The sequence below is a fragment of the Camelus bactrianus genome, chromosome 11 (genome assembly GCF_048773025.1).
Source record: "Camelus bactrianus isolate YW-2024 breed Bactrian camel chromosome 11, ASM4877302v1, whole genome shotgun sequence".
Taxonomy (NCBI): Eukaryota; Metazoa; Chordata; class Mammalia; order Artiodactyla; family Camelidae; genus Camelus; species Camelus bactrianus.
In genome coordinates this window covers 10400849-10423115 of record NC_133549.1, presented here as the reverse complement: position 1 = coordinate 10423115, position 22267 = coordinate 10400849, and the positions used below count along the sequence as shown (strand labels likewise).

The following is a 22267-nucleotide window of genomic DNA, read 5'->3' as shown; positions in this document are numbered from 1 at the left end:
CTAGTTGTGTGTGTGTGTGTGTGTGTGTGTGTGTGTGTGTATGTATCCAAATGCATGATACTTTGTTCATCTTGAGGGTTAGACCTGTGGTGTTACAATTTTCCTCTGCTTTGTGGTTTAATTGGCAGGGCAGAGGGGATTTTCATCAGTTGAAATGTTATGATTCATTTTCTCACCATAAGAAATGCAATTTTTTTTTTCTTTTCGCAGTAGCTTTGTATGCAGCTAATTTGATGTTTTTCTGCTACTAGGCATTTTGACACAGGGGTCATATTTCAAGAGTGTGCCCTGCTATCTGTACTCTGAAGTGCAATTTTAATTTTCTTTTTTTTTAATTAAAAAATCATTTTTTATTATTTTAATCGAAGTACCGTGAAGTGCAGTTTTAAATAGACAAACCGCGGTTGGGGGGCGGCGGGGATTGATTGTCTTTTATTTCTGCGGGATATTTACTTTTCCTTTCTGTCTTCCTTCTCTCCCTTCACCACCAGACCTCAGAAGGGCATTGCTCTTTCTGTTTATCTGACTTTTCCCAGAAGCAAGGCTTCTTCAAGGCTGCCACCTCCTGTCTCATTCTCTTTCAAACCTCTTCCTTTTTTCAGTCAAGTACCCAACCTGTGTTCAGTGTTTGGTTCTTGGTGCTGGACTTCCTCTTTACAGAGGGATTTAAGCCTGGGTTTCACTTAAATCCTTGGCAACAGTGGAGGGAGCCCTGTTGGAATCTGCTGTCTTTTCTTTCTTCCACTTAAGAAGTAATTTGAAGTTCAGTTCATGGCGTTTGCTCCCCTACTAGTGTGAAGGCTTGTTTGTTTATTGTGTTTGTGTTTTGCTGTGGACTTGAGTAGAGAATCAGATTCCTTTATCCTCTAGACTGGGCAGCTCCTGGAATCCCTATTAAAATGCCAAGTAACATTTCTTTCTTTCTTAGGAACACTGGAAACTTCGCTGTTACAAGGGCACCTTCAAGGTTACACAGATTCTGTTACGAGGCAGATCTGTCTTCTTGCATCTTTAAAGATGTTTTATGTGCTGCCTCTTCTTTCTTCTTTTAAGAAAGCAACCAACCACAAAGAAAAGATTTAAATATGTATATACATTGCCTTCCTTCTTCCTCATTTCGTGTTTAGTTAAAAACCAAAAAGAAAACCCTGCTATTAAGCGCTCTGTTCATCCCCGGAAAAACGTTCCCTTGAAAATCATCTCTCAGTTTCCACGTCTAGGCCCGCACCTCTGCCTAAATAAAAAATAAAACGGACACCTGGGGATCGGTGATGTCTGACTGCAAGATTAGTAAGGGAACTGCATCGAGCAGCAGCCAAGTCGGGTCCAGGAGGGGGATTTGCACCAAAAAACTCAGGTCGGTAGGCCAATAAGAGCGAGCCTGCTGGGGATCTGGGGTGGTTCCGAAGACCGAGGACTGAAGAGACGGTCCCCTCGGCCAGCCGGGCAGCGCGAGGCAGCGGCGACCCGGTGTCCCTTGTGCGTGTGCACGCGTGTGTGCGCACGTGTGCGCGCGCCCCCCGGGGCCGGGCAGCCACCTGTCACTCACGGGGGTGGAGGGGCGCGGCGGGGGCGGCCGGCGGGGAGGCGGGGCGGCGGCCGGCGGAGGCCCTCCCCGCGGGGCCGGCGTGCCGCCGCCATGGAGACGCGGTAATCCCCTCCTCCGCCCGCGCCAGGCCCCCGCCGCCGCCGCCGATTGGTCGCCCTTTGCTCCCTGACCCCCTCGCCGCCTCCGCGGCCGCCGCTTCCTGCTCGGGCGCCGCGCGGCGCTCCCGGCCGGGGCGGAGCTCGGGCGCCGGGCGCGCGCCGCCTTCGCCGCCAGCCGCGCGGGAGGAGGAGCCGCCGCGCCCTTCCCCTTCCTCCGCTCCTCCCCGGCCCGCGCCCGCCGCGGCCCCAGGCAGCACTCGCGAGCAGCGGCCGCGGCCGGCGGCCGAGTTGGGAGGATGCGGCGGCGCTCGCGGATGCTGCTCTGCTTCGCCTTCCTGTGGGTGCTGGGCATCGCCTACTACATGTACTCGGGGGGCGGCTCCGCGCTGGCCGCGGGCGCGGGCGGCGGCGCCGGCAGGAAGGTGAGTGGGGCGCCCGCCCGCGGCCCGGTCCCCGGAATCCCTGGCGCTCACGCGCCCCCGGCCCCGCCGCGGACCCCTGCTTCGCTCGGATGTGCCGCGGGGTACAGAGGGGCTTCCTGGTCCCTCTTGCTCTTCTCTGCTCGGACCTCCGCTGGAGCCACCCGCCCCCGCCTCGGGCCTCTAGGTCGAGTCCGCAGGGCGGGGGGTGTCCCCGGCCCCTCTGCGCTGGCCGGGCTCGGAAGAGGGCGACCCAGCGCAACCCCGCGGGGCTGAGGCCGCGGACACCTTGTCGCCCGACGATCCCTCTCTCTGCTCCACGTAATTTAAGTTGAGACTTGTCCGGCCGCCGGGAGCCCCATCCCCTGCGGTGGCAAGTTTAGGGTTGGGGGTGTTGGGAAACACAAAAGGGGGTTAGGGAGGAGGGGGGAGAGGCGGTTGCCTTTCCAACGTGTCACGTACCTTCGGAGAGAGGAGTTCAAGTTTCTTTTCGGCCCTTTGATACCAGCCGCTGTAACCCCCTCTTCTCCCCCCTTGCCGCCGCGCCAGGGAGGGGGCAGTTCTGGGTCTCTGCCCAGTACCTCTGGGGGCGGGGGCGCAGCGGACTGCCCCGGCGGTGGAGGCGGGGGGCCGCCGCACCGCTGTGCCCGGGTGAGGCCGGCCGCGGACACCCCCGACGGCCCCCTCCCGGCCCCCGCGCTCGCTCTGCCCAACGCGGCCCGCTCTCCCGCGCGGTCCCCGGCCCCTGCCTTTCCCAGCCCCACGCCCGCGTTCCGCGGGGGTGGTCCCTCTGCTGAGTGTGTTCTTGACAGATTCCAAGGCTTGACAGATTCCAAGGATCGAGGGGTTAGGCAGTGGGGACCTGTGAGCCACTCTGGACAGCCCGGCGCCTTCGGGAGAAAATGGAGCGCCCAGAGCGCCCGACGGTGTGATCGTGCTGGGACAGCAGGGATCTCGGCTGTGCACGCGCCACCAAGGGTGTTTGTGGTGTTTGGCGGCTAATGGGCTCCGAAAGCGGCCCCTAAACCGTGGAACCCCTCTACTGTGACATTTAGTGTCACTGCCAACCCAGGAAATTCTGGCTTATTGGAGATGGACCATGAGTTGGGCTGGAATCAGGGAATGAATGGTATCTTGGAACAAGCAAGACAAGAGTAATTGGATAAAAAGACTAACTTAAAAATCAGACCTTAAATGTCAGCGCTGAGGTTCCTCCGCTTCAGAGGTTTCCTTCCTTGAGTCATTCATTCATTCATTTATTCATTCTCAGCTGAAGGTTTTAGATGAAGGTAGGTATCTTGTTTGATCCGTGGTAAGTTTCAGAGGTTTGCTTTCTCTAGAGGGGCAGGAATGAGAAGTTCATGGCCAGAACTGGCCTGGCTTATTTCTGAACTGACATGTACTCTCAGCCCTGTTTTTTTTTTTTTTTCTTCTGTTTTAACCCAGGGGACTGTTGTTCATGTACATGAAGTCTCCCTTTTCTGTTCATTCTTGAATGGTAAAGAGCATTGCTCCCAGTAAAAGCCCCGCAGCTTTTAAAACTGTGGTCACGTTAAACTGGAATTATTTTAAAAGCTTTTCTTCCCATGAAACGGTGCCTTCGCTGGTCCACAGAGCCGGGAGTGCTGGTGAAACCTGACAAAGCTTTTCGCCTGTCTTGTGAAAGAAAACCAAGGAAATAAGCCATGCTTGCTTACAAGTGTCTCCCTTTCCTTGATTTGCCACTTTCCTTGGCACAGGGGATTAGAAGCGGCAACAGTGTGGTGTTAGCATCTGGGGAGGTGGGCTTCAGCTGGTGGGCGGTTTTTGCAGGGTCTTCCACGTGGATCTTTAGTTTTAAAAAAAATAATCTGAAAACTCCTTGTGGCCTGGTGGCAATAGGAAGGGACCGTGACCACGTAGGAAAAAATGTGGGAGACGAACAATTACACCTGGATTGGTGATTTGGGATTCTATTCTTTCTGTCAACGAACCGTAAAATTTAATCCTAGCCCTTAGAATGGGTTAGTGATTTGTCATTTGAGGAAGAGGCGTGTAAACGCAATAGCTTTTGAAATTGGAGTGGAAGACTCGCTAGCCTAGCGTGGTGGACCCTGATCTTTAAAGTAAATGCCCTGAGGCTGTTTCTGGAGGGGTGAGGAGAACCCGCTGTCCTGCGTTTCCTCATCTGGAATGTAAAACTGCATAGTCTTTCTTCCTTCTGAATTGTTTCCATGGATTCAGAGACTGGAGAGTCTCTTCAAATTTAGTTCATCCTCGTGATGAAAGGAAATATATAGATTTTCTAGCTTGTAAAGTATGGACATAAAAAGATACTGTGGTGTGCGTGTAAAGGCAGAATTTAAATATTAGCGATAGTTTCTTTAGATGTAAGTGGACTTAGGTTTCTTCTCTTGTTTCCTGCCGATCGGGGCAAGGCTCTGATTCCATACTGAGCCAATTTCTCTTCGCCCTGAGGTTTTTCACGGGGTTCCAGGCTTCGGGATGAGCCTCTGGGGGATTGGTTGTCTGACGGGAGCCTGACTGCTGTTTCTGCTGCTTCAGCACCCAGCCCGGGCTTGTCACTGTGTGCCCGGCCTGTTAAATAACTCCTCGCAGGGCTGTTATTCTCCGTTTGGAGGAACCCAGAGAGCCAGCTCACCTCAAGTGCAAATTTAATAAACGAAAGCAAGAGCAGGTGCCAGAAACCAGCCCAGGCACTGATGCACCACTCAGGACTCAGCGCTCAAGTTCAGGGTGTGAGGTCAGCCCTTTTGTGCATAATATTGTTTAAACCGCTGTTTTATTTTATTTACATTTGTATAGAGCCTTCCCTCCCCCATATTTTGCTCTTTCCCCCTAAATTGATGATTTGCACTTCAAGGATGCTTTTCCTTTGAGCATCTTAAATGCTTTAAAATTTTAATCATGTTAAGTCTCCCCTGGGCCCTGGTGTGTTGGCAGTGGATGGAGCCACAGGGAGAGGAAGGGATTTCTGTTGAAAGGAACCTGCCTCTGGGTAAAGTGTGGCTCTTTAGGTTGGAAAGGGGAGGATTTTCCAGTATGTGCCAGTGAGCTCCCCTGAGACACTGTGGCAAGCCCAGGGCCCCTTGTCTGGGCTCCCACCCCCATGGGAGGCAGGGACAGTGTTCCCGATGGGTGTGACCAGGGCCTGGCCGCCCGGACTTCCACCCACCCTCCTGGATGAGCAGGGGTAGGTGCCGCAGCCCCTGCCCGGGGTCCAAGTGTGGCGGCCGTGGGGTGAGAGCCCGTCGGAGGCATTCAGGGAGAGCGAGGGCAGGGGCTCTTGGCTTGGTGAGGGTTCTCACTTGGCTGGAGCATGGTAGTGTATAGGAGAATATTAGGGTGTTACTAGGGTGTCAAATTGGAGAAGGCATTTCGGACTAGATCCTGGAGGGCTTCGAATGCCAAGCTGACTTGTTGGCCTTACTTTAATTGATCACAGGGAACCATTCATGATTTTTTGAGCCAGGCAGTGGAAACTTAAATGAAGGGGAGTGGCACGCATCCATTTATTGGCACTAAAATTAGCTTTCTACCCCTTTCTGCTTAGTGACCTTTATTAATGTACTGAACCTCTCTGACCCTCATTGCCTCATCTTTATAGCGGGGAAAGTTCCTGTAGCCAAAGACTAAACGCCCTTGGTAGGTGTCAGCAAACAGTAGGTGCTGAATAGATGGTATCTGGGGGGCAGAAAGAAAAAGGGGAAGAGCCTAAACATCTTGAAAAAGTAGTGAACCAGGAATCTTAACTGTCTTCTTGATCTCTGGAATTTTTTTTTTAATCCCTCATCCACTCCTCCAGGTTTGACTTGGTTTGTTCATTTGGACTTGTACCATGAACCCTGAATGACATCAAGGACTGCCTTTCTGGGAAGTGGTTGGGACATCATGCCAGCTGTGGTGTCAGAGTGGGCGTCCCATCGGTGGGCAGCCATCAGGAAAGTGGGTGCAGGACACACCTTTCTTTGGTGGGTACTCAGTGGTCAGAGCACAGATAGTTGGGGGTGTCACTGGTGTGTCCCTCAGTGGGGGTCCTGTGGTGAGGAGGCTGGCCTGCTCTGCTCCCACCCGGTGTCTGGGTGCCCCCCCCACCTGCGGCAGGACGGTAGCTGAACACAGGCCGCCGTGGACTTTCATGGCCGTCAGCAGATCTGTGAGCATGTCTGCGGGGGGTTGGGAAGGGAGACCCAGGCCACAGCCCGCCACCTAGGATCAGGTAAAGACTTCCATGGGCAAGGAGAGTTTGAAGTTGAGGTCAGGAGCGCAGTCGTGGGGGAAGAACCCCGTATAGCCAGAGATTGTGACAGATGGCACACAAAGGACCTTTGCTCTAAAGAAAAAGAGTTTCTTTTGCTGTACTGGAGTGATGTCATGCGCCGTCCCCCATGCCTCCCCGCTCTCACACGGGGCAGGAATGACGAGCTCTCCCCTCAGCCCTCTAGTGAAAATGGAAAAGCCCCGTGTGCCTCCCCCAGCACCGGGCGGGCCAGCTTGCCTGAGCCCTCTCAGGCCTCGGGGCGGGGCCGGGGGGCCCGGGGAGTGCCTGACGTAGTGCCGGGGCTTCGGGCCCCCCGGCAATCTCTCCGCCCCCAGTCCTGGTGAGTGGTGGGGGGGCTCCTGTTCGGGTTAGAGGAACAGGTACTTGAGAGGTGGTCGGAAAAACCATCGGGGCAGGGAGGGGGAGACATACACACTCGTGTATAAACCGTTTCTCAGTCTCTGGGGAGAGCGAACTCAGCTTGGGAAGGGGTCGATGTCAGGGCCAGCAGTGCGGTGCTGCCTGACTTCTAGCAAGTCCAGCGGCAGTGGCTTTGTGGATGGAGGTGGGGGTGGTGGAGCGGCTGCCTGGGGCAGGGGCCTGGGGAACCCAGGAGCTGACCGCGAGGTCCTGGCTGAGATCCCGGGAAGGAGGCAAGGTGCTCCTGGGAAACGTCTGTGAAGTCTCCCAGCCGGCCCGGCAGAAATTGTGGGGTGAGAAAGCCGCCAGCCTGGCCAAGCCCACTCCCCCTTTTGTTCTTCTGCTTTTATCCTTGTGAACCCTGTTCTGGAAGCTCCGTTTGCCTGGATGATGCTAAGACGTACAAGCTGGGCGGACATCGAGATGGAAACACCCTTACAGCCATGCCGCACGGATTAAGACAGTGAGATACTTTGTTAAATTAACGTCTCTTGAGCCCCCAGCCCCAGCTGCTCTGCTCCTCCTTTGGGAGCCCAGCTCCACGGTCAGCAACTAAAGAGGCAGAGCCCGGCCGGGTGGGGGCTCCTGGACCCGGCTCCCGTGCCCTGCCGCAGCGGTCCTTAGACAGCTGAGCATCGGTCCTGTAAGGATGCTGCTTGGATCGAAGCAGGGGCTGGCCTGGTCTCACTTCCATAACCTGAAAGATGGCCTTTCCCTGTGAGCAAGTCTTTGATTCCTTGTTGCCACTGGGGATCCTCGTTCCGCTGCTGTGGTCTTGGATCCCTGGCTCCCACACCGCCTTCCTTCTGAGCTTTCTTAAGGAGGACCTCTTGGCACTTCCACGGGCAAGCCCTCCTGGGTGGGACCCAGGGTAGGCTCAGCCTGATGAGGAGCTCTCCTCCATCGAGAGTGATGTTGGACGCATTGGTCCAAGCCTCACAGTGGAACTTGACCTTGCTTTCTTAGCTGGCGTGAGGATTCCCTGCCCTTTGGCCACGTGCTTGACCTTAAGGATTAACCCCAGGCGTGGAGGTACCAGTGCTGCCTGTCTGGGTTATCTGTCCAGTCAAGAGAGCCCCCACCTGTCTCCTCCCCACCCGGGTCACAGAGCCCACAAGTCCTGCCCTGGGAGGCACCTGCTCTTCTCTGCGCCCCTTGCCCGAGGCAGGCTGGCGGGTCTGGGCTCCTGCTCACATCTGCCTCCTGCAGGGCAGGCTGAGACACTGGGCATTTCTGCATTTAGTCACGAGCAGGGTTACAGGCCCCGGGAACGTGTGTCATTCTGTATGGATTGGGTTTCTCAGCGTGCCGGAGGGTAGGTGGCAGTGATTCATCAGGGCTGGGTTTGAAGGAACCGAAAAACGGTCACATAGAATCTCACTCCTGGGCTTACATTTAATCCGCTTTTCTTGGCTGCAGGAGTCATGTGCCCCGGGCTGCGGCTCCTGCAGGGGCTGCTCATGGCTCAGTCTGGGCTCAGCCTGCCTAGGCCGCCCACCCTGGCCTCCCTGGAGTGTCTCCCGGGCCCCTCCTGCTGGCCGCCAGGTCCTGCCCAGTGCCACTTTGAGAGGAGGAATGGCCGGGACGGCTGGGGAGAGAGTTGCTGAATTCCCAGAGCCCAAATCAGGACAAGCGTCTGGCAGGGACTGAGGTACTTAGGGGGCCGGGATCACTCTGACTCAGGGCGTCTCAGCCTCGACGTGGCTGGCATTTGGAGTCAGATCATCTTTGTCGCGAAGGGCCGCCCTGCGCACTGCAGGATGTTTAGCAGCTTCCACTGGACACTGGTGGTCCCCGCCTCCTGCCTCAGCTGTGACAACCAGCAGTGTCTACAGGCACTGCCAAGTGTCCCCTGGGGGCGAACTGCCCTCGGTTAAGAACCACTGCCAGAGTCCATGTTAACTTTGATTTCTTTTTTTCCCCTGCTGTCTTCACGGAGCAGGGCTGCCCCTCGGTGCAGTTTGGGGTGGACCCCTCGGAAAGCGTTTCGACTTAATCAACACTCTTACGACCCACTGTGTGCCAGGCGTGTCCTGATGCTGGACAGACATCAACTGGTTTACCCCTCAGAACAGTCCTTTTAGGCCTCCCATTGCACTGAGGAAGACTGACGCACAGAAAGGTTCAGGCGCTTCCCCAAGGTCACGGAGCTGTTGGGTGGCAGCGCCAGGGTGGTCTGCTGGGAGGACTCGCCCCTGGGCCGGCCGGTGTGGTTCTGTGCTGGCTGTCACGTCCTGGGATTCCCGCGCCCCTTCTGCACTCCAGCGGTGCGTGCGTCCTGCTGACCGCGGCGGTGTTCCTAGAAGGCGCTCTGGAGCACGTGCCCTGTTGGGAGGGCCGCTCCCCTCAGCTCCTCTCTCCGTTTTTACCACTTACTCTGTGAAATGTCTCGTGTGTCCTTATCCTCAGGCCTCTGCCTGTCCTGGAGTCCCAGCTGCCCCCTGGCAGGAGCAGACGTGAAGACAGGCCCTGGTCCCTCTCGCCCGTTCTTTCACTGAGGACTCCTTGTGCACCTGCTGTGTGCCGGGTGCTGGTTGTGCATTTGGGGATCCAGCAGTGAAGAGAACAGGGACAAAAATCTCAGCACTTGGGGAACTTCCACTCTGGGAGGGAGCTAGGCAGGAATGTGGTAGATACGGAAGTTACGTAGTGTGAAAAGGGGCTGAGTGCCATGGAGAAGACGGGACCAGGTGAGGGGTGGGTTGCAGTGTCACTGGGGGTCCTGTGGGCTCCACGGGGAGGTGCGACTTGAATGGGTTTGAGCTGAGACCCAAAGCAGGCACGTCCCTGGCTCAGGTTGCTCAGGGGCACCCCTGGGTTCAGCTGGGTCTGGCCTGTTTGGTGATCTCTGAATGCTTTGGTTTCTTTTGCTAAATAAACAAGCCAGTTTTCTTTCCTGGAGGCTGTTGCCTCTGCTCTGTCAGTGGTGGAGTTTCCTCCATCCTACGGGAACCTTGGATCTCCTGTTGGTGTTCGGCAGGTGTCTCGGGCGAGGTGTGAACTCGTCCCAGTGAATGCGCTGTGCACACCCCCAGACCACCCTCCCCGCCAGGAGCCGGGACCACTTTAGGTGCCCAAAGGTTAAGTCGCTGACTGACTCTGTGGAATGTGCTTGTGGAGCAGTCTCGTTGCATGACGTCTGAGCTGATCTTTGCAGGGCCCGGTGGACCGGGCGAGCATCCGTTCACCGTCCACTGTTGGCACACCATTAAATCACATCCCTCATTTGTAGATTGCTTTCCACACACGCTGTCATTTAATGAGAAATCCCGCTGGTCCCTGTGCACCTACTCCCGCACAGGGTCTCCCCTGGGATGTCGGCTCTGTGAGCTGCTCTGGATGATGGGGCTTGTGGATTTCTTAGGAAGCTGGAGGGCAGACGCCTGCCTGGTCCCTGGGCTTTGGAGAGGTTGATCTTGGCAGTGGGGTAATGTTGAGGCGCCGTGATCCATGACGTTCATTGAGAATAAAATGGACGTGTGACTTTGTTGCCCACAGCCCCTTTAGGGAGTGGGGCGGTGGGAAATCACAGGTCCTCCTGGATCTCAAGTGAGCGCATCCAGCTGCTTTTTGTAGAAGCCGTTGGCATTTGTGAGATGCCTATGAGGGTGTGCGCCGTGCCTCAGCGCATTTCTGGGTGAAACACCAAGGAAGTGTATGTGGCTGCAGAGAAAAGGTGCTTTTAGAGGCCTCCGACTCGGGCTGCCATCAAGGCTTCATCTCTGTCTGCTGCAGGGGCCAGCCCTGAAAGTGATCGCGTCTCTTCCGAGAGCGCTGCTCCAGGGCGGGGACGCACTTCAAGCGGAGGTGACTCGCTTTCTTAGCTGTCACCCTGTGGGAGCTGGAGGAGCAGATGCAAAGCAGAGGCCTGTGTCCTAGCGACGCCCATCAAGGAACACACCGACTCTTGGCGGGGAGCGGGGGACGGGGTGGGTCTCACTGTCCCGGGTGGTGAGCCGGTTGGCCCAGTGTGGGAGGCCGTCAGGTCATTGCCCTGGTCCTTCCTGCCTCCAGGGCTTTCCTGTTGACCTAGATTGTGAGCTCCTGCTCTGTGACCTTCGAGATCCCCTCCCCACCACCGCCTTCCCACCTCCCACTCCCCCCCACCCCTGTGTAATGAGCAGTCCACTTGTTTTCTTTCCCGTCACACTTTGATGATCACTGATGTCCCCCTGTCTCTGGGATGTACCCAAATCTAAGATGCCATTGTTTGCAAAAACCATTATTTTATGTACCACTAGGGAAGAAAAAACACTGTCCATTGACCTTTGGCACATGGTTTCTTATCAGTTAACAGTTTTATTTTCTACTTCTTTAAGGGGCTCTTTTAGACTTAATTAGACATTGATTTTTCCATTTATCACTCCTGCACATAGAGAAAAAGGAAAATACACATGAAATACATTGGGTGAGGGGCTCCTTACAATTTTTCGGTGTCTGCTTTTTGCCTAAGAGATGTTAGTGCCTGTTTCCCTGAGACAGAGCCATCCATCCTCTGTGCCACCAAGATCTTTGGTGGATGCAGCATTTCCTAAAAGCACCCAGAAAAGCGCTGAGAGCCCGTGCTTCTGGGCTCTCTCCATCGCTAGGGCCTTTCCTAGAGTTGGCCAACTTCAGACCCTTCTGGGGACTTAGCCCAACCCCCCAGCTCACCGGGCATTTCTCTCCCACTCGATCTAGTGTCTTGGAATTACTGGTGCTTCATCCTTGCTTCTGGAGTTTTCTTCCAAGGCACTGACATGCCTCCTGCAGGCTTTGCTAGTAGCATGTTTTACGTTTGAGCGTGTGTGGGTAGTGACAAGGGGCATCGTAGCCTGTGCCTGGCCATAGCATCATAAGGTGTCATTCTTTGTGAAATACATCCGTTTCATGTCAGACTATGAAAAAAATGTGCATCGTTGAGTTTGAGTTAGGGGCTGTCTTTGTCTGAAGTAAGTGTCAGTTACTTCCCCCTCTGGGATCTCAGCTCCAGACCCCCGTAGCCTCATCAAAACATGTGCATATGCATCTGTTCACTTAAATCCCCAGAATTCACGTAAACAGGCACTGGGTAGTAGATAAAATTTAAGGCATTATTATTAATTTTACTTAGTGGCACTAATGGCCTGGGAATTATGTCTTGTGAAGATCCTCATCTTTCGTAGACACAAACTGAAGTATTTATGCCTGCAGTGATACCTGTGGGAAAATTATGAGGAAACAGGACGGGCTGAGTGTGTTGCTGAGTGACTGATTGATGGGCACCTGGGGTTCAGCACACTATTTTATTTTTGCAAACTTAGAAAGTTTTATTTAAAAAATTAAAACAATATTTAGATGTATGTAGCTTAAACTAGCAAACGAGCAGAAAACTAGGATTTTTAAAAACATTTTATTTTATTTATTTTATTTTTTTTGGTGGGGGGGGGTAACTAGGTTTGTTTACTTACATATTTTGATGGTCGTACTGGGGATTGAACCCAGGACCTCGTGCCTGCTAAGCATGTGCTCTACCACTGAGCTATACCCTCCCTGCAAAACTAGGAGTTTTTGAAAAGCAGATTTAAGGTTTTGTGATAGGGTCAGTGAAAGGTTTCTGCTCCCAATTCCCAACATATGTGTATGCTGGGGGTGGGGGTAAGGGCGGGGGCCTCCTCTACACACTGGTCAGTGCTTGGACATTAGCTGGGTGTCCCAGTTCTGACACTGTCCACCCAGAGATACCATCAGGTCCCTCATGTTAAGGGCTCAGTCCTACAAGACTGTCCCCTGCCCCCTTCAGATGCCAGTCACAAGCCCAGATTGTCACCTGTACTTCTGACGTGCAGGCTGTAAGTCAGAGGTTCCCATGAGCACCTCCTTGGGTTCAGGTTTACTAGAGTGGCTCACAGAACTCAGGAAACCAAGTTCTCACTAGATTACTGAATTATTACAAAGGATATTCAAGGATACAGATCAACAGTCAGATGAAGAAGCACATAGCATGAGATCCCGAGGAAAGGTGCTTCCATCCTCGTGGTGCTTAGGGCGCAGCACAGTGGTACCTGGGAGTGCTTTGGTTCCTCAGCCTGGAAGCTCCCTGCACCCCTCCTTTTGGGGTTTTATGGAGGCTTCATTACATGGGAGTGATTGATTAAGTCATTGGCCGTTGGTGACTAAGTCAGTCTCCAACCCGTCTCTCCTCCCAGGAAATCAGGTGGGTGGGACTGTAAGTCCCACCCCTCTGTTCACGGTTGGTGACCCCGGCAACAGCCCCCATCTATAGGTGCTTTCCAAAAGTCACCTTATTGACATACACCCAGCAGTGGTGGAAAGGGGCTCGTTGTGAATAACAAGACACACATTTCACCTTTAAGGCTCAGAAGCGATGTCAGGAACTGGGGATAAGAGACCAAATAAAACAGAAGATGCCCCCGCTGCTCTTACTGCTCAGGGAATTCCATGGGGTTTGGGAGCTGTGAGCCAGAAACAGGGACAAAAACCAAATGTATATGAGAAATATGTTTTAGTCATCTGAACAAATATATGTTTCTTATAAATTGCAATATCACAGTCAGTAAAAATATATATACTGTATGTCTTCTGTGATTTAGGAAGATCCAGCGATGATTCTTTTAAAAGGATACTTCAGGGGTTGTCTGAGATCTGGAATTGTCACCTGTATCACCAGGAAAACATTCTTAGATTTAGTACCATTGCTTCTCCAAGAATTCCTGAAATTCTTTGGAAATTGCTACTTCTTATGAACCTTTTGGTGGCAGAGTATCAATTTAGGTGGTTGGTGAGATCGCTTACTTTTAACCAGACTGCTCAGTGGCCCAGAGACCCTGTCGCTCAGCAGAGTTTGACCTGGATGTTTTATTACGTCGACTGCCTGCTTCTTGTTTGACAGGCACCCGGCGGGCAGAAAACATGCCTGTCCGTCCATTCCTTCTGCCAGTTCTGTCACTCATTGCGGGCAGCTTTGCCGGCTGTCACACAGGGCTTTTCAGAGCTGCAGATGATCTGGGAAGCCACGGTGGGAGACCTTCAGTCAATACATATTATTCCTTTTTTGTTTCCCTAACAGGATATTACTGCCAAGCCCTCATATTTGTAAATTAGAGATTTTTGACAGACATACGATGCTGCCTGTTCTCTGTAAGGGGTAATTCCTGGTACCTCAGATTCATAACAGCGCTGTTGTTCAGATGCCTGGAACACTTGGGAACCTTTGCTCATTCATCTTTCCTGCGGCCTTCCTGGCTCTCCTCCCGCACTCACACGTGCGGTTTCCCGTGGACCCAAGGTTATTAACCTGCGGCACCGGTCGTGCAGTAGTAGGGTTGGGGCTGGAATGTTAATGTTCCCCAAACTACCTGAGCTGCGGCTTTGGGGAAGGTCGGCCACTGCAGTCCCGGATCGTTGACAAGTTCCAAATCGCAGGTTTCTCTCGCTGGTGCAGAGCTGCACCTCCAGCCTGGAAGGTGCTGATTACCTGGGCTGCTGATCATCTCCTTAACCTTGCTATTGCAGACTGCTGACACAGGGGAGCCAGCCGGAGCTGTTCTTGGGTGGTCTGACCTCAGGGTCTGCGGCTGGGCGGCAGGAAGGGGCCTAGCTGGGCTGTGCAGGCCTCCTGAACAGGCTCACAGAGGCAGGTGGGGCCTCGTGGGGGCCTCCCTGTGCGGAGGGCTGCTGGGTTGTCCTCCGTCTGTACTTGGTGACTTCCAAGCCCCCCCGCCCCCCCGCCCCCCCACCGCCAGTCTGCATCAAGATGTGAGCTGGGTCTCTTGTTTTCAAATGAAAAGGAATGTAGGTGAAGTATCCTCAGTCCCTGGTGGTAAATCTGACTTGGCATGGAAGTGTTTGTACTTAAGATAGAATTTTCAGTTTAAACAGTTTTTCTCCCTAACCAGTGGGGAGTGGGTGGTGGGTCCTGCCCCAGAGGGACTTCCTGATACACTGCGGGGGCCGGGGCCTGGGCCTGCAGGCGGCCTTCCCCCTGCTCTCCTGGTGGGCGGGCGGAGGTGAGCTGAGGTTTCTGCAGGGAGGGGGAGGCTGCCCACAGGGTGGGGCTGGGGGGTGGCTCTGCCCACTTGGGTGTTGGGGGGCTGGGTCCCAGTGGGCTGCAGGGCAGCTCAGCACACCCACGTTGGGTGTTTGGAAACTGGCCTTCTCCTGGCTCCGGCCTCCTGGGTCTTCCAGGAGGAGCCCAGGGCAATGGTGTAGGGAAGCTCTCGAGGGTGGCTGGCTTGGGGCCAGTCAGGCTGAAGTGGCCACCAGGCTGCTTCACCCAGGGACCGCTGCCTGAGTTTGAATTCTGGCTTCTGCAGCCGGCTCTGTAAACTCAGGCGAGTTGCTTAATCCCTCTTTGCCTCGGTTTCCGCACACCCGCATCTCATCGAGTTGTTCAGTGGGGAATAAATCAGCGGGGCCTGGTACCCACGTCTGAAGTGTGGGTGTCAGGTCTCATGGCATCAGGGCGGGAGGTGCTGGCCCCCGGGCTGCCGGGCGCTGTCCTCTGTGGTTGGCATCACCAGCCCGGGGGCCTCGGTGCTCACTGGAGCCAGCCTCCCTCAGCTGTGTTTGAGCCAAAGCCTCCTCTCCCAGGGGGCACCTCCGCCACCAGGGACCTTGCCTGGGACCTTAGCTCTGTAATGAGGGTGAGCCTGCAGCCCTTACTCCTCTGGTGAGAAAACAGCCCCAGAGAGGGGTGCGTGAACCGGCCAGCGCCCCGGGTGGCGGTGGGGGCGCCAAGCGGACCCTGGGTCTGCAGGGGGAAGAGGCCGGAAACTGCAGCCCAGTGCTCTCAACCCCAGAGATTATTTCCCCATTTTACCCTCTAGTCTCTTGTCTTTGAAAATTATACCCGGATGTGGTTTTTAACTATGTGACTGTGTAGTGAATTTTTTTTTAAACTCTCATTGGCAATTGGTTTCTTTAATATCTGGGGCCGTGATTATCTGGATATAGCACGTTATTTGAAAACTTTTCCACAAGGTTTTAATTAGTAAACGTTCTTTTAGTTTCATTAGTTCTGTTTCTGGCTTGCTTTTGAAACTGTAGGTGAGTGACAAGTGGAAGACAAATTAATAATTGTGGCAACTCAGCAGAGCACCCCTGTGAGGGCCGAGGGCTAGTTCTATCAATTAGCACAGTGTTCCTGTGGTTTCTCGGATGCCTCTAATTAAGATAACTTAGAACTAGACTGCAGATGAATAGATGCACTGTGCGATGATTTCAAGGAGAATAATCGGTGTGAAAGCCTGGACGTTTGGTGGTGATGCTCCAAGGAGCCTGGCTGGGACGTCAGCCCCGGGTTCAGGTCCTGTTGTTTCTACCTGTTACCCTTCGTGTCTTCATCGCTGGGAAGAGGGTTGATGGAAATTAGTGAGACAGTGGGGATGATGCTGGCGCCGTTTCACGCGGGCTTCCTTTGTCTTACTGGTGCGTGTACTCGCTGTTCTGTCCCCAGAGGGGGTGGCTCTGGGCCCCTCTGATGGAGCAGGGGGCTTCTGGGAGCAGACACCCAGGGGGAGGGGAACTTCGTGGTGCGGATCACTGACGGGGGATGTAAACTGGAGCAGGCCCCTCGAGGAGGGGAGCTCTCCCTTTGTGGCCTGTCTCTGAGATCTTTGGGGCCTTATGGCATCCCTGTGGGCTCAGGATGCTCCCCCCCCCAACCTTGTTTTTTCTCCTAAGGTGAAGCTGTGGTGCTGAGTGAGGCCAGAAGTGTCACATTTGAGTTACATATTTTAAGATAGATAGTGTAATTGGCCGAAGTGCAGTGTGCGTTCCCAGGGGCACCGAGAGCAAAGCAGACCTGATAGATTAATGGGCGTGATGGAGTGGACTGAAGGGATGGTAATTTCATGGGTGTCTGGCTTTAAGTCCTGCCTTTCTAGTTCACAGTCGTTACGGTGGCCCGTCTCCTCCACAGACCTCAGAGCCAGCCACCCTGTGGGATCCCCGTGCTCCATGTGCCCCCTGGGGGCTCTCGTCCTCTTCCCCTCAGCACTGAGCTGGGGGACAGCCTGACTCCGGTACCTCCTATATTTTCTGTGTTACTTATTTATTCCAGGAAGGGAGTGTTGCAGCCGTGAGGAGAGGATTGATTCCAGAGGTCTGCACACATAGAAATCGTGGGCAAAGCCTAGAAGCCCAGCCATTTCCCACGCTGGCGGTTAGAAAGCCATGTGCCCTGAACGTGCACATCTGAGTGCTAATTAGAGAGCCAGGCTGATGGAGCGGGGAGCCAGGCTAAGAGCTGTCAAGATGGCCCGCAGCCCCCGACCCCTGCAGTGCACTGAAATGTTCCAAGATTTAGAATCCCTGTTTTAAGACATTGATCTTTCCTTGAAGAAAGCTGTCTTGGCTGTGAGATGGTACCCAGAGAGGACAGGAGGAGATGGTTAGCATTCAGCATGTGGTTTCTCCTGGGTGATAACAGTGTGGGTGCTGTGTGTTTACTTGGTGTCCCTGGAGTGACTGGGACCAACGGTAACTGCATGTGCAGGAAGGTCCCCGTGGTATCTCCTAGCCCTTCCCCTGGAGGGGGCCCTACTGTCCCGTCCTCTGATCGTGTGCGAGTAGAGGGAAACACTGCCTGAGACAAACGAGGAGAGGAGCTAGAGCCCTGGGTTGGCCTCAGCTCTTCTCCACCAGCCCTCGGATGTTGGGCCGTGTGTGCATGGAGTGGGGGGTCTGCATCTCTGGGATCCAGCTGGTTCAGCAGAGAGCAGGGCTCAGAGCCTCCCAGCGTCCCTGGGTCCCTTACCACGTGCTGCTGTTGACACCCAGGACTTCCCAACCTGCTGAGCACTGTAGTGTAAGTTTTATTTGCTCACCTGCATCCACTGGACTGGGAGCATCTTGAGGCCAGCACATGCTCAGCTCCTCCCCTTCCTACCCTCCTTCCTCCCACAGAGATTCATTAGCAGCTGTGGGGTGCTGGCCTGAGGGAGGCCTTGGGAAGCGAGGCGGACGTGTGCATTCCAGGAGGGATGAGGGTTGGGGGCTGAGGAAGTATCAGATAGCCTTAAGTGAAGTTCCACGGGGACCCAGAATCGTCAGAAAGGACCTAGGAGGGCACATTTGGCAGGGGACAGATGATGACTAGAAGGATCCAACCATGAAGATGTGGTGGAAGACAATCTAGGCATGGAGAAGATCATGTGCAAAGGTCCTGCGGCCAGAATGAACTTTGTGTGCATGGACAATCTAAAGCAAAAAGAAGGCCAGAGAATGGGCCCATGGTGGGCAAGGGCTGCCCAGGGTCAGAGAGTGGCTGGGACATGCTAAGCATTTAGGAATTTATTTATGTGTGTCATCAGATTCCCTGGGTGTGGCTCAGCCCCCAGCACACGGTTAGTGCTCTGGTTGGTGTTCCATAAATACTGATGAACGAGATGAGGATCAGACCGCTGGCTCATGGTGGTGAGAACAGCCATGAATCTGGGCTCAGTGGTGGGTATGCTGCTCGGGGAACCAAGCTGCACAAGATGTCCTGGCCCCTGTGGTCCCTCTCTCCTGGGCTTTTGTTCTGCAGAGTGACCAACCCTGGGGTTAGCACGACATTGTGTCCTTTTTCACACCTTCGTCACAACCTGTAACAGCTGTGGTCTGGCAGAAGCGGTCAGGGTAGGGAGCCACCGTCAGTTCTGGGTGCAGAGCCGGCTTTTCCCTGGTTGCACGCAGTGTGAATGTTGACCGAGAGGAGACCACAGCCTCCGCCTTTTCCTCCAGAAGCGCTGCGGTGCTCTTGGGCCCAGCTGTGTTTGTAAGCTGGGCTACTAAATCGTTGCCCCTTGGTCGGTGGCGGTGCCGCTTCACCTCCTCCGAGGAGGGCAGAGAATGCGCTGGGATGCTGAGGTGGAGGAAAGAGGTCTCGGGCGGTAGAATTATAAGTTGTGTTTAAGCAGTCTCGTCCCTTCCCGCTGCCTGTAGAAAAGAGGTTTTCATTATTAACCCCCCTTCCACCAACTCAGCATCATAAAACGGTGCTGCATCTGGCAGGTAATCTCTAGGCAGTCACTTAGGCTAACATGGTTTCTGGGCAGCCTAGTCTGCCCCGGTGCTACACCGGGGATTAGGCACCTGATGTTCTTTTGTTCATTACATTGCAGAGTGTTTGGAGCCACCTCTGACTTGGTATTTTAATGCTCTGTGCCATGGATGGCCTCTTATAAGTAAGACTGTGTTGATACACCACTGACTAGCGGTATAAACGGTTGGAAGTGTAGGGCTTTGGACAGACAGGATGGAGGTGGGTTTATGTTTGAAATGTCGGGGGCACCTGGGGTGGGCTCACAGTCTGCTCCCGCTTCGGTCAGCGCCCCCTGACGTAATTTGACACTGCTTGCCTCAGGGAGCAAACTCTTCCTTAACGTCTGTTGAAACACTTCAAGCAACTGGTGGAGGGTTTGAAGCCAGCCTGCCAAGTTAAGGGAGAAATGCAGGGTGAGATTTCTGTCCACCTTCTGGGATTGTAGACAACCAACAATAGGACCTATTCCAGGACTCGGTGTTCTGGGGGTGTGAGAGGAGGGGCTGAGAAAATGATGCCCTCAGTTATTTGGAGACTTTGAAGGTGCAGAATCATAGGAGACGCTGGCGTCTGAGTCAGCTGAGCAAGGATTCAGCGAGAGTGGGTGATGGAGATGAGTGTGCAGCCCGGCACTCTGCCCTGAGCTCAGGAGCGGCTGGTTCAGCCTTTAAGAACTAGCATACACCCTGCTAGTAAGTCTTCCAGTCCATTAGTGGGGGGCTGAGGGGTAGAAAAATGCGTAAGTCTGGGGAAAGGAGGGGAGGGCGGCACAGGAGGCAAGACTAGGGTTGGGGGGCAGGCTTCCTTCTGCAAGACTGGCTCACACGTTGGGCATCAGGCTTTCTCTCCCTTATTTTTTTTTAGTGGGGTGGTTCTTACTGGCTGCGGAGGAGAATAGCTGTAGAATGAGTGGTTTCCCTTGTGTGTCCCCAGGGGATGTATTTCCTCTTCATTCCTTGTTCCTCCTTCTTAGTTTCAGCCCCGCACAGGACGTAGCTTCTCCGGTGATGAGGATTCAGTTGCAGACCAGCTCTCCTGGGTGGGATCCCCTAGAGCTAGCAGTTCATGACTTGTCATCAGCAAAGCATGTTCAGGGCGCAGCAGTGTCTCCCAGGCCGCGTGTCTGCCCCACTGGTTGTGCTTGGGGGATGCGGAGTGCGCTCTGGGGAGGTGGCGGGGCGGTTCTGAGCTTTGGAGCCGTTGCCCGATTCCGGTCTCAGCCCTACTTACTGCTGTGTCCTTGCACAGGTGTCTTTTCTAAGACTGTCACCGTGTCTGCCAGGCGGAGACTGCAGCTGCTTCACCGGGCTGTGGCAGGTGTTAAGTGAAGGGTTGCCTGTCAGGCACTTGTTAACCCTGTGCCCATCGAGAGGAGGTGCTCGGTACCGTGTGCACGCGCGCGCACCGTAACTCAGCTGCTGGAAAGTCATTTTCTGTCTGCAGCTATAGACGCACACTTGTGCGGACGCGTGCACGAGACGCGTGCGCGTGCACGCTTTTGCACGTGCACGCTTTTGCGCATCTTTCCTTCCTGGCCAAAAAGGCGTAGTAGCAGGTGTCATTAGAAATGCGAAATTATTGCTTGGGGGTCAGCGCGTTTTCCTTCCATCCCAGGGAGGAGCGGGCTTCCCCTGGGAAGGTGCCCACAGAGTGGGGAGATGGGGTCCTGGCTGGGAGCTGGCTTTTATTTCACGTGTCAGGACCTGAGCAGGCGCCTGGCACAGCTCCTTCGAATCCAACACAAGTTGCTGCCCTGGAGAGAAGGCATGCCTGTCAGGGCCTGCTTCGTGTTCTCATTTTAAGAGCTGTCGATGACCAGCCCTAATGACTGAATTTCACCAATGAAATATCTGCAGGATGAAGGAATTTGCCTGTTGATTGCGCTTGAATTGCTGCATTAAAATGAAATTCCAAGGTTGGCGGTAGCCTCGGACTCTGTCTGCTGTCACCTCCTCCCTTCTCTCCCCCACCTGCTCCTCGATTCTCCTTTGTGTCTTTCATCCCTTTATTCGGCCCTCCCCTCTCAGCTCAAACTGTTGTCCAGTGGTTTTCAATCTGGCCACGTGTTAGGATCACCTGGGGAGATTTAAAAACTACAGATACCTAGGACCTACCCCAGGCCAATTAAATCAGAACGTCAGGCTGCCCAGCCAAAGTGTGTTTTTAAAAACTCCTGGAGCCCTCAGGTATATGTTTGGTCTATTTTGTGGGCTTTGAGCTTGAGTTTGGTCTTTCTTTGGAAAAACTTGGGTACTTGCCTTTTTATTCAGGGTGGAATATTGATAGGCATTGATTGATTGTTAGGTGTAAGTAGTTATTCAGGAAACTCCGAGAAGCTTGATGTTTACAATAAAAGTGATGAACAACAGATATGAAAATGACAGCTTGGAGCTTAAAGAAAACACAGCTTTTCTCACCGGCCTGAAGGAACACACAGAGTAGACTGAAGTGTTCAGTAGTCGAGCAGTCAAGGATTCTACTTTTCTCGCTGGTTTTAATCTGGGGTTAGTTTGTTTTCGTTGTTGTTTTGAGAGGGGAGGTTTGACCTCACGTGTGAGTCAGCGGCTAAGAGGATGTAATTCTCAAGGAAAAATCCTGGTCGAGTTCCAGCTGATTGGAAGTGTTGGGAATGGCGTCATGATCAGAGGACTCTGACGCTCATTGTCAAATGGCCTACAAGCGCCTTGGAGGGAAATGAACAAAGCTGTCCCTTCCGGTCTGACCTGGAATTGGTGGGAGACGTTGAACGCCCCGCACAGCGCCCCACCTGCTCCCCTTCCACGGCCCCGCACGCACCCACTGGAATAGAAAGTAGAGGACCCTCCGCCCTCCCAGTAGCCTTGAACCTCAGGAGGGGTTGGGTGGTGTGGATTCTAAGGTTCCTGAAGTTCCTGGACTCCGGCTGACCCCTCTGTTGGAGACTGAAGTGCACAGAATTTAGGAATGCCATAAAGTAGGTTTTCCGAGGGGAGGTTGGAAGATTGTGTCTGTTTTCTTCATTCTGCACAATTGTGTGTGTGTAACACATTTGTAGAAACATTTGAGGCTTATAGGATCATTTTCTTCAAAAGACCTCGTAAATTTTCCAGTGTGTAAAGAGAGGCCACTGAGCTGTTTCAGACAGAACTGGGAGAGAGAGAATCACCCTGGGTCTCCGGGTTTCAGAGGTTTGGAGACTCAACTTTGTTAGTTCACCTAGGGAGCTATCAGTCAAAGACTGAGGTTTCCGTGAACCAGAATTATTATGCGTTGGTAAGTGTGGACGGCGGTTCACCAGTGGATGGAGAGAAGCGTGCCTGTGTGAGAAGGCTCCCGGAGGCACGTGCACGCAGAGAACCAGCCTTGCTGTGTGAACAACTGTGTTCTCTGAGGCTACACTCCCTCCCTCTGTGGAAGCTTGATGAATTGGCCGTCACCTTTCCTGGGATATTTCTGTGTGTAGAATCAATACCCTCTCCCCAGGGTGGTGATGGAGATTCATTTCTCAAAAACCCCAGTGTACAATTTATTAAA

At 53.8% G+C, this 22267-nt stretch overlaps 1 protein-coding gene across 1 annotated transcript in view; it reads left to right on the top strand.

Annotated features, from left to right (window-relative positions):
• The first annotated feature begins 1790 nt into the window (after positions 1-1790).
• Positions 1791-22267, top strand: part of GALNT2 (polypeptide N-acetylgalactosaminyltransferase 2) — a 186831-nt gene continuing 166354 nt past the window's right edge. The window contains exon 1 of the mRNA XM_074373197.1: positions 1791-2069. Within this exon, the coding sequence (XP_074229298.1) occupies positions 1944-2069 (126 nt within the window). The 5' untranslated portion in view covers positions 1791-1943. The remainder of the gene's footprint in view (positions 2070-22267) is intronic.